A 12,811-nucleotide genomic window follows, 5' to 3' on the forward strand; every position below is an offset into this window, starting at 1 on the left:
GGTTTTGCACAGAGTGGCCCCGATCCTCCTCTTCTGGGTACCCTCAGAGGCGCTGGTGGGTCCTCCTCTTCTCGAGTGCCCCTCGTCGGGAAACGCTCTCATTCGGGACACCTGTGCAGGCGTTTATTGTCTATTGACACAAACAGTAGGACTCAGCCCCGCCCCTATCATTGGATTTGATTGACAGCAGCGGGAGCCAATGGCTGAGCTGCTATCAATCTATGCAGTCAGGACACGAGACACCAGCCGAAGCTGGTGTGCTCCTTCCCGTTGCAGGAATTACTAGGCTCAGGTAAGTAAAAGGGGGGCTCAGGGGGGCTGCTGCATGACAGGAGGTTTTTCACCTTATTAAGGTGGAAAACCTTGAGGGTTTACAACCCCTTTAACATAGACTGCCTGCATACAGCATACAACTTGGTTAAGTGACAAATGTACTCCTTTAAAAAGTCACCCCCCGCACCAACTTCTACAGATTACATCCTCCATTGTTACTTTTGTCAGCTTTTTGATTCCACTAGTGCCAAATAAGCATTTTTGACTTTTTTGCCATATGATTTCTTAGATTTATAATTAATATAAGACATAACAAAGGGTCAGACTTACATAAACTGTGGCTCAACGAAAGCTGGAGTAAGAATGGGACAGTTAACCACAGGTAACAGGAAACTTCACAGTTTGTTTCTGATTTCTTTGTTCATCAGTTTGTAAATAAGCCCCTTTGTGTTGTTCAGAGCACATTGTCAAGTCCAGACATTTGTTTCCCACATTATGGGTCCCCAGTCAGTTAAATTTTAAAAGCATCTCAGCCTGCCTGCAATACTTACAATCAATATAGAGCTGTCCACCACAATACTTCTTTTCCCACCCATAAGATGCCCTGTCTTCCGGGTTGAAGCATGCTGGGTAAGGACCTGGAAAACTAAGGACCACTATATTCAGGCAGATGTAAAGTTATCACTCCCAGGACAGTGTATCTGTCAGGACAGACATAACATAGAAGCATGATATGGAAAAGCCTCTTTTGAGTTGGGTCTTCACCTGTGGGAGAAGCCCTGAATCTGGAGTTGGGCCTTAAAGCTAAATCTGAGCTAAGCAATAATTGTCTAAATACAAGGGAGATGTGTATTCTTACTTGAATCATGGTGTTATTTCCAGGAGTGGCCGGTCAATAAGAGCGCATGGGTGCCGCCCCCCCATCCATGCCGCTGCCCTCCATATCCATGCGCCAGAGGCTTTAATAGGCTTCAAAATAGGGTGGGCTCAGGGAGCAGAGAATGCGCTCGGAGCCCACCTAGGTGTGTTACAATAGCAAATGTATATTTACTATTGTAACACTGATCCTCCTCCCGGCCAATCAGAAAGCCGGTCTGAGACCTGTCACCCGATTGGCTGAAAGGACAGGTGATCCTATTGGATGCCTAGGGGGAGGAGATGCACAGCTGATGGAGCAAAGGACACAGGAGCAGCTGCATGATACCTGCTGCCCACTGCCTGATGGCCGCTGCCCAATGCCTGATGCCTGCTGCCCGTTGCATAGATGGGGTAAGTGCTGGACCGACCAGTAGACAACAAGCGGGGGGGGGGGTGGTTGTTTGCCCCCCCCCAAAAAAAAACAGCCGCCACTGGTTATTCCTGTATTTCTTCCAGATCTGTAAAGTAATCCATCATGAATCAGCTTCTGCACATTGTATGGGAGCTTCCTGAAATAATATTCGGTCACTGTAGCTCTCTCTCCTTGTGCAGGATGACTGGTTTTGTATCCGCCCCCTCCTGTAGTTTTCTGCAGGCAGCCTGTAGTGAGAAGACCTTCTGAGTCCCTCTCCCAGCTCTGCACAGGCTATGAGCAGCACTGTGATTATGTCACTGTTACTTGTACAAGGCATTTAATGCTCAATATTCTTTTTGGCAATTGAGGAATACATTTAAAAGAAAATATTTGTGCTTGCGATTCACTTTTAAAAGAGAACCTGTCTTGATTTTAAGAGCAGCACCAAATGTTTCCTTTCAGGCATTAACAAAAAAGGCCCAAAGTATTTTATTGCAAATATTTTATGGTTATGATTACCAGTAATAAACTAAACATGCTTATTATGTCTTTTATATTTGATTAGTATGGCATAGTGTTGGATGCAGGATCTTCAAGAACAACGGTCTACGTTTACCAGTGGCCTGCAGAGAAAGAAAACAATACTGGAGTGGTGAGCCAGACCAACAAGTGCAATGTTAACGGTAAGGATGATTTTTTATCGTTGCCCGCATTCTCCACCAAAAAAAAAAAAAAAAAAAAAGGATGAAATGATGTTGTGTCATTGCTTAATTTCCATAATTCACCATGGTGTAAAATATACCCAGGGCAATAGATTGACCTTTATCCTACTGTTAATGGTATCAAATTACACGGAATGAAATATCAGCTAAATTAAATTAACATAGACATAATTCAAAGAGAAATATAATTCCCGTAAACGCAATCTGTTTGCCTCCGCAGGCTAAAAAAACCTAATTAATCTGACAGTATGAACATTAGTGTGCTGTAGTTTTTAAAGCTCCGGGCAGCAGCTATCATTAATCCAAGCCTCCCTCTTCCAATGTATACCATCATCCAGTATTTTTTTTTTCCCCTTACCTTGTTCTTGGGTTTATTTTTTTTATTAAGCCCCTGTAATGTCGTCACCTGATGAACAAATCTCTGGGCTGAGGGGAGGGATTCACTGAGGCTACCCTGCATTTTCTATATGTCTATAGGCTGTAGACATGTGCAGAATGAAAACATTTGTTTTGTTTCATTTCATTTTGATTGGTTATTTAAATAAATTAGTTTAGGTAAATTTGCTAAATTTGTTTAATTCCTTTTTGGAATTTATTTTGTTAGTTTCAAATTTGAAAAATTCAACCGAATTAGAAAAATTTGACCGCATTCGAAAAAAATTGGAAAAAAATTGTTGAATCGGTATTCGAATTCGAAAAACGCTTCCAAATTCAAATTGTTTTTATTTAAATGCATATGTTGCATTAGACTATTGATACTGACTGTCTGACAATTCAAAATTTGAACAAAATAGAATAAAATTGAAAAAATATATAACCATCTTCCGAAATTCGAATTTCAAATTTGAATTTGAATAGAAAAGATTAGAATAGGGTAGAAAATAATAGAAAAGAATAGAATAAAATAAAATAATAAGAATATAATATATATCCATCTTTCAAAATTCAAATAGAATAAAGTCAAACTTGAATAAAAAAGATTAGAATAAAAAATAACAATAAAAGAATAGAATAGAAAATAATAGAATAGAAAACAATAGAACAGAATAGAATAAAAAAGAAACTATACTGTATAACCATCTTCCGATAAAAATAGAATAGATAATAAAAAATAGAATAGAGAATCAACAGAATAGAATAAAATAAAATGAAAACAATATAACGGTTATATTCTTTCTATTTTATTCTATTCTATATTAGTTGTTTTTCTATTATTTTCTATTCTTTTCTATATAAATGTTTTCTATCCTTATTCATTCTATTCGAAATTAAAATTTCTGAAGATAGTTATATTCTTTATATGTTATTCTATTCTGTTGTTTTTCTATTCTATTCGAAATTAAAATTTCTGAAGATGGTTATATTCTTTATATTTTATTATATTCTATTGTTTTTCTATTCTATTCTTTTATCTTATTTTCTATTCTATTATTTTGAATTCCATGGTTTTGAATTAAATTCAAATCTACTCTATTCGAATTTGAATGTATTTTATTCGAGTTTCAGGAAAACTGTCATATTCTATTTTATTTTATTCTATTCTAGGGATGAGCCGAACACCCCCCGGTTCGGTTCGCACCAGAACCCGCGAACGGACCGAAAGTTCGCACGAACGTTAGAACCCCATTGACGTCTATGGGACTCGAACGTTCGAAATCAAAAGTGCTCATTTTAAAGGCTAATTTGCATGGTATTGTCCTAAAAAGGGTTTGGGGACCCGGGTCCTACCCCAGGGGACATGTATCAATGCAAAAAAAACTTTTAAAAACGGCCGTTTTTTCGGGAGCAGTGATTTTAATGATGCTTAAAGTAAAAAAAAAAAAAGTGAAATATTCCTTTAAATATCGTACCTGGGGGGTGTCTATAGTATGCCTGTAAAGTGACGCGTGTTTCCCATGTTTAGAACAGTCCCTGCACCAAATGTCATTTTTAAAGGAAAAAATCTCATTTAAAACTGCTTGCGGGTTTAATGTCATGTCGGGTCATGGCAATATGGATGAAAATCAGTGAGACAAACGGCATGGGTACCCCCCAGTCCATTACCAGGCCCTTTGGGTCTTGTATGGATATTAAGGGGAACCCCGCACCCAAATTAAAATAAGGAAAGGTGTGGGGCCACCAGGCCCTATATACTCTGAACAGCAGTATACAGGCGGTGCAAACAAGACAGGGACTGTAGGTTTGTTGTTAGAATCTGTTTGTAATTTTGAACATTTTTAACGTGTTTAGCTCCAGCCAAAAAATCTTTTCTAAGCTTTTTGGAAAACATAGGGAAGGGTTATCACCCCTGTGACATTTGTTTTTGCTGTCTTTCCTCCTCTTCAGAAGATTTCACCTCACTTTTTTGTCCCAATGAAAAATGTTTTTTGAAAATTTGGGTTTTTTTGTGGAACAAGGATTGGAAAGCATCAGTGGAAAGGAGAAATTGTTTTCCCATATTAACTCTTACAGGAGAGAATTTCCCTTCCTAGGGGTAGATTTCATCTCACTTCCTGTTGTCTCCTTCCGTTTGCAAGTAGGAGTCGTTTGTAAGTTAGATGTTTGAAAGTAGGGTCCTGCCCTATATACTCAGCAGAAATTTGGGCCTTAGGTGTTGCTGTGGCCACAACACTGTAAGCCCTCACAGGGCCCTGCTGTGAAATATTGCATCAAAAATTGTAATTACACGCCCCTGTTAGACAGAGGCAGAAAAATTGGGCCTTAGGCACTGGTGCTGGTGCCACAACACTGCAACCCCTCACAGACACTCTAGTTGGAACGCAGGAACGAGCCCTGCTGCAAAGTATTGCATCAAAAATTGTAATTACACGCCCCTGTTAGACAGGGGCAGAAAAATTGGGCCCTAGGCACTGGTGCTGGTGCCACAACACTGCAACCCCTCACAGACACTCTAGTTGGAATGCAGGAACGAGCCCTGCTGCAAAGTATTACATCAAAAATTGTAATTACACGCCCCTGTTAAACAGGGGCTGAAAAATTGTGCCTTAGGCACTGGTGGTGGCGCCCAGAACCAAAAATGTTCTTACAAGCTATCAGCGTGATGATTGAGGAGGAAGAGGATAATTACTCAGGGATAGTCACTCAGCATCAGCATAGGCAGTCTTTGAAGGGATCTGAGATTTCAAAAAAAATTATTCGGTTACATCAGCATCAGGTGCTTGGTAGCTGGTGGTGATCCAAGACTCATTCATTTTTATGAAGGTCAGCCGATCGACCGAGTCGGTGGACAGACGCACCCTGTGATCGGTTACCACGCCTCCAGCAGCACTGAATGTGCGTTCCGAAAGAACGCTGGATGCAGGACAGGCCAGTAGCTCAATTGCATACTGTGCAAGCTCTGGCCAGTGATCCATCCTCAAGACCCAGTAACCCAGAGGATTTTCGGTGGGAAAGGTGTCCAAGTCTGATCTTGCCCCTAGGTATTCCTGCACCATGTAAAACAGACGCTGGCGATGGTTGCTGGAACCGATCATACCTTGGGGCTGCGGACCAAAAAATTGTCTGAACGCATCGGTCAGACGGCCACCTTCTCCACCGCTCCTTCTTTGACTGACCAAAGCCTCAGCAACACGTTGTCCAGAAACAGGAGTTTGTAACCTCCCAGTCTCTGGGAACGCGTTGCACAGACCTTTCTGCAAGGCCTCCCGAAGATGTTTCATCCTCTGCTCCCTCTGCGATGGCAAGATAAGGTCCGCAACCTTACCCTTGTAACGTGGATCAAGGAGGGTTGCCAGCCAGTATTGGTCCTTCTCCTTGATACCACGAATACGAGGATCCTTACGCAGGCTTTGCAGGATCAGGGAGGCCATGCAGCGTAGGTTTGCTGAGGCATTCGGTCCGGAGTCCTCTGGGTCACTAAGAACGACATGGTCCGCAGCCACCTCCTCCCAGCCACGTACAAGTCCATGTGTTTCTTGGGACTGATCCCTTAAAGACTGCTGCTGATGCTGAGTGCCAGGCTCCACCTCCATACTGACACAATCTTCCTCCTCCTCCTCTTCCTCCTCGTCCTCTTCCTGTGTGATCGGCGGGCACGCAGGAACACTGTCTGGATAAAGGGGGCCTTGAGAGCTAAGGAAGTCCTCCTCTTCCTGCCTCTGTTCTGCCTCAAGTGCCCTGTCCATTATTCCACGCAGCGTGTGCTCCAACAGGTGGACAAGGGGGACAGTGTCACTGATGCATGCACTGTCACTGCTCACCATCCTCGTGGCCTCCTCGAATGGTGACAGGACAGTGCATGCATCCCTGATCATGGCCCACTGGCGTGGGGAAAAAAAACCAAGCTCCCCTGACCCTGTCCTGGTGCCATAGTCGCACAGGTACTCATTGATGGCCCTCTGCTGCGTGTGCAGCCGCTGCAGCATGGCCAACGTTGAGTTCCACCTGGTGGGCATGTCACAGATTAGGCGGTTCTTGGGCAGGTTAAACTCCTTTTGGAGGTCCGTCAGCCGAGCACTGGCATTATATGACCGGCGGAAATGCACACAGACTTTCCTGGCCTGCCACAGGACATCCTGTAAGCCCGGGTACCTGCCCAAGAACCGCTGCACCACCAAGTTAAGGACGTGAGCCAAACAGGGCACATGGGTCATTTGTCCCTGTCGGAGGGCAGAGAGGAGGTTGGTGCCATTGTCGCAAACCACCATTCCTGCCTTAAGTTGGCGTGGCGTCAACCACCTCTGAACCTGCCCCTGCAGAGCTGACAGAACCTCTGCCCCAGTGTGGCTCCTGTCCCCCAAGCACACCAGCTCAAGCACCGCATGGCATCTTTTGGCCTGCGTACTTGCGTAGCCCCTTGAACGCCTACGGAGCACCGCTGGTTCCGAGGAAGAGGCCATGGAGGAAGAAGAAGAGGAGGGGGTGGAGGAGAGAGGTGTGTCACAATCAGCATTTTGGAGGCGTGGTGGCGGAACAACCTCCAACACTACTGCACCTTGTCCTGCATCCTTCCCAGCTGCCAGCAGAGTCACCCAATGCGCCGTGAAACTTAGGTAACGTCCCTGTCCATGCCTGCTGGACCATGAGTCAGCGGTTTTATGCACCTTACCGCTGACCGCCCTGTCCAGCGAGGCATGGACATTGCCTTCCACATGCCGGTAGAGAGCCGGAATCGCCTTCCGTGAGAAAAAGTGGCGTTTGGGTACCTGCCACTGAGGAACCGCACATTCCACAAACTCACGGAAGGGGGCAGAGTCTACCAACTGAAAAGGCAGCAGTTGAAGTGCTAGCAATTTTGCCAAGCTAGCATTCAACCGCTGGGCATGTGGATGGCTGGGAGCAAACTTCTTTCGGCGGTGCAGCAGCTGGGGCAGGGAAATTTGCCTGGTACAATCTGACGTCGGTGTACCAAAAGCAGATTGCCCACAAGTACTTGGCTGTGACACACCTAATTCTACACCTTCATTCCTCTCACTGCAGGTCTCAGAGAGGACTGAAGGTCTAGTGGGGTTGGAAATCTCAGCTGATGAGGAGCAAGGAGAGATCCTCTTTGTTCTTTGGTGTGGGTCTTTTAGATACGCTTGCCAACGAACTGCATGGCAGGTCAACATATGTCTGGTCAAGCATGTGGTACCCAAGCGGGAGATATTTTGGCCACGCGAGATACGCTTGAGACATATGTTGCAAATAGCAGCGGTGCGATCTGATGCACTCGTCTCAAAAAAGGCCCACACCAAAGAACTTTTTGAATAACGCGCAGAGACTGCAGCGCCCTGCACATGTGGAGCTTTGGGGTGTGATGCAGTCAATGTGCTGCCCTTAGGCTGGCCCCTGGAGGGCATCCTGCCTCGTTGGTGATGTGCTGCCGCCTCCTCCTCCTCCTCCTCCTCCTCCTCCTCTCTCCTATCAGGCACCCACGTTGAGTCAGTGACCTCATCATCCCCTCCCTCCTCATCACTGGAGCAAACCTGGCAGTATGCTGCAGCAGGGGGAGCATGACTGCCAGATTGCTGTCCTTCTTGGGCACCCCCTCTGTCCGCGCTCATGTTACTGCCTTCATCGAGCTCAGTATCGTCATCAGAGCCTTCCAAACGCTGGGCATCCTCCTGGAGCATGTACCCAACACTGTGGTCAAACAGTTCGAGGGAATCCTCATGAGGACATGGTGGAGCTAGGGAAGGAGTCACTGATGACATTGAGCTGAGGGAAGAGGCCGCTGCTTTGCCAGACAAAGCACCCTGGGCATGGGTGAGAGAGGATGAGGAGGATGAGGACGGCTTGGTCATCCACTCGACCAAGTCTTCCGCATGTTGCGGCTCAACATGGCCAGCTGCCGAAAAAAAGGCCAAGCGTGTCCCATGGCCACGTGCTGATGAGGATGCACCGTCTCCACGACCAGCACTAGACACAGAGCCTGCTTGCCCTCTCTTATTGGCTTGTGACTGTCTGCCTCTCCTTCTTGGCCTTCCAGACATACTAATGGCCTGTAGCTGCACTAAGCTGGGATAGAACACCTGTAATTTTCTTCAAGTAGCTTTATATACTGTAACCAGACAAGCCTGCCTGTCAGTAGGAAGATAACAGGAACGGATCTAGCTGAACACTGTGAGCAGGACGCACTGTACTAAATGTAAATAGTCTAGCTGCCTGACCGTGGTACTAATAGGATCAAATAGAACACCTGTAATTTTCTTCAGGTAGCTTTATATACTGTAACCAGACAAGCCTGCCGGTCAGTAGGAATTTAACAGAAACGGATCTAGCTGAACACTGTGAGCAGGACGCACTGCACTAAATGTAAATAGCAGGAACAGATCTAGCTGAACACTGTGAGCAGGACGCACTGCACTAAATGTAAATAGTCTAGAAGATAACAGGAACGGATCTAGCTGAACACTGTGAGCAGGACGCACTGCACTAAATGTAAATAGTCTAGAAGATAACAGGAACGGATCTAGCTGAACACTGTGAGCAGGACGCACTGCACTAAATGTAAATAGCAGGAACGGATCTAGCTGAACACTGTGAGCAGGACGCACTGCACTAAATGTAAATAGTCTAGAAGATAACAGGAACGGATCTAGCTGAACACTGTGAGCAGGACGCACTGCACTAAATGTAAATAGCAGGAACGGCTCTAGCTGAACACTGTGCGCAGGACGCACTGCACTAAATGTAAATAGCAGGAACGGATCTAGCTGAACACTGTGAGCAGGACGCACTGCACTAAATGTAAATAGCAGGAACGGATCTAGCTGAACACTGTGAGCAGGACGCACTGCACTAAATGTAAATAGCAGGAACGGATCTAGCTGAACACTGTGAGCAGGACGCACTGCACTAAATGTAAATAGCAGGAACGGATCTAGCTGAACACTGTGAGCAGGACGCACTGCACTAAATGTAAATTGCAGGAACGGATCTAGCTGAACACTGTGAGCAGGACGCACTGCACTAAATGTAAATAGTCTAGAAGATAACAGGAACGGATCTAGCTGAACACTGTGAGCAGGACGCACTGCACTAAATGTAAATAGCAGGAACGGATCTAGCTGAACACTGTGAGCAGGACGCACTGCACTAAATGTAAATAGCAGGAACGGATCTAGCTGAACACTGTGAGCAGGACGCACTGCACTAAATGTAAATAGCAGGAACGGATCTAGCTGAACACTGTGAGCAGGACGCACTGCACTAAATGTAAATTGCAGGAACGGATCTAGCTGAACACTGTGAGCAGGACGCACTGCACTAAATGTAAATAGTCTAGAAGATAACAGGAACGGATCTAGCTGAACACTGTGAGCAGGACGCACTGCACTAAATGTAAATAGCAGGAACGGATCTAGCTGAACACTGTGAGCAGGACGCACTGCATTAAATGTAAATAGTCTAGATAGAAGATAACAGGAACGGATCTAGCTAAACTGAATACAGTGTATATATATATATGCAACACCTGGGATGCATATATATACACAATACACTGTAAGTGCAGCTAACTGACTGACTGTTCTGCCTAATCTATCTAACTCAAATCAAATGACACTGTCTCTCTCTCTCTCTATCTCTCAGCACACCGGAACACACACTACACAGGGCCGCCGTGCAGGCGGCCTTATATAGTGTGGGGTGTGTACTAAATCCCCTGAGCCATAATTGGCCAAAGCCACCCTGGCTTTGGCCAATTACAGCTCTCTCTACTGACGGCGCTGTGATTGGCCAAGCATGCGGGTCATAGTGCATGCTTGGCCAATCATCAGCCAGCAATGCACTGCGATGCCGCAGTGAATTATGGGCCGTGATGCGCCACACGAATTTAGCGCGAACGGCCCATAACGTTCGCAATTCGGCGAACGATCGAACAGCCGATGTTCGAGTCGAACATGGGTTCGACTCGAACACGAAGCTCATCCCTATTCTATTCTATTAAATTCTATTCTATACTTTACTATTCATTCCATTGTATTCTTTTTTCGAAAATCAATTTCTAATTTTTTCGAATTCGATTTCGTTTAAAATTTGTTTCGAATTAAAATCGAATTTCATCCGAACTTTGGTTTGTAATTTCGGATTTTTTTAAATCCGTTACTATTGTAATTCGGTATTTCGGATACATCTGAATTTCCGAACAACAAAAAATGAGTCCAAATTTCAATTCGGAATGAAACGAACCGCATATGTCTAATAGGATGAACTGAGGTATGTAAAAATAGTAAAATACTGTACCAGAGAGGAGGCCACACTGATAGAGCCCAGGGAAATAATATCCAGATAGAGTTAATAAATATCAAAAATAAATTTTATTGAAAAATAATTACAAAAATCGCATAAAAAATAACAAATCCTGCACCTTACACCATCTAAAGACAATGTTATCTGGGGACAAAGACAAACACAAACAGAGCGTCTAGACACCATCCATGCATCCAAAATTATCCTATATAGCATTATATGTAAGTGCAAATGGAGGGGAATAGCACCACCGGGCCAAGCAGTCCTGTACACTGGATTGAATGAAAGCAACAGCCGTTGCAAAATGTCAGGGTTCAGTCCAGGCTGAGGTGACACTACTATTGGGAACAGTACTTGGGAAATGGGAGAGGGGAGCTGAAGTTGCAAAGCCGTGACCGCTGACAGATCTAAGGAACTGGAAATGAACTGAAGACATAGGTTGGCTCCTGGAGGCGGTCAGATACTCATATGAAAAGCAAAGTATTATGCCCCGTACACACGATCGGACATTGATTGGACATTCCGACAACAAAATTCTAGGATTTTTTCCGATGGATGTTGGCTCAAACTTGTCTTGCATACACACGGTCACACAAAGTTGTCGGAAAATCCGATCATTCTGAACGCGGTGATGTAAAACACGTACGTCGGGACTATAAACGGGGCAGTAGCCAATAGCTTTCATCTCTTTATTTATTCTGAGCATGCGTGGCACTTTGTGCGTCGGATTTGTGCACACACGATCGGAAATTCCGACAACGGATTTTGTTGTCAGAAAGTTTTATAGCCTGCTCTCAAACCTTGTCGGAAAATCAGATGGAAAATGTGTGATGGAGCCTACACACGGTCGGAATTTCCGACAACAAGGTCCTATCACACATTTTCTGTCGGAAAATCCGACCGTGTGTACGGGGCATAAAACAAATGTTTCCAGATGGCTACACAATGACCAAAATATATTAGGCAATGCAATTCCATTGGTTGATACAATGTGTAGTTACGTGTCTCACTGTCAGCTGGAGACTGAGTAACAGCGGTTTCAGGAAAAGTTTTTTTTTTTTTCTTTTTGGGATAATGGTTTTACATACAGTATCTCACAAAATATTTTATCATATCTTTTCATGTGACAACACTGAAAAAATGACACTTTGCTACAATGTAGTGAGTGTACAGCTTGTATAACAGTGTAAATTTGCTATCCCCTCAAAATAACTCAACACACAGCCATTAATGTCTAAACCGCTGGCAACAAAAGTGAGTACTCCCCTGAAAATGTCCAAATTGAGCCCAAACTGTCAATATTTTGTGTGGCCACCATCATTTTCCAGCACTGCCTTAACCCTCTTGGGCATGGAGTTCACCAGAGCTTTACAGGTTGCCACTGGAGTCCACTTCCACTCCTCCATGACGACATCACAGATCTGGTGGATTTTAGAGACCTTGCGCTCCTCCAACTTCCGTTTGAGGATGCCCCACAGATGCTCAATAGGGTTTAGGTCTGGAGACATGTTTGGCCAGTCCATGACCTTTACCCTCAGCTTCTTTAGCAAGGCAGTGGTCATCTTGGAGGTGTGTTTGGGGTTGTTATCATGTTGGAATACTGCCCTGTGGCCCGGCCTCCGAAGGGAGGGGATCATGTTCTGCTTCAGTATGTCACAGTACATGTTGGCATTCATGGTTCCCTCAATGAACTGCAGCTCCCCAGTGCTGGCAGCACTCATGCAGCCCCAGACCATGACACTCCCACCACCATGCTTGATTGTAGGCAAGACACACTTGTTTTTGTACTCCTCACATGGTTGCTGAAACACACGCTTGACACCATCTGAACCAAATAAGTTTATCTTGGTCTCATCAGACCACAGGACAA

The 12,811-nt window shown here is 44.9% G+C and overlaps 1 protein-coding gene across 1 annotated transcript in view; it reads left to right on the forward strand.

The window, feature by feature from the left end:
* Positions 1-12,811, forward strand: part of ENTPD3 (ectonucleoside triphosphate diphosphohydrolase 3) — a 77,023-nt gene that overhangs the window by 35,293 nt on the left and 28,919 nt on the right. The window contains exon 3 of the mRNA XM_073630329.1: positions 2,112-2,229. Coding sequence (XP_073486430.1) covers positions 2,112-2,229 — 118 coding nt within the window. The remainder of the gene's footprint in view (positions 1-2,111; positions 2,230-12,811) is intronic.

The sequence above is a fragment of the Aquarana catesbeiana genome, linkage group LG05 (genome assembly GCF_042186555.1).
Source record: "Aquarana catesbeiana isolate 2022-GZ linkage group LG05, ASM4218655v1, whole genome shotgun sequence".
Lineage (NCBI taxonomy): Eukaryota > Metazoa > Chordata > Amphibia > Anura > Ranidae > Aquarana > Aquarana catesbeiana.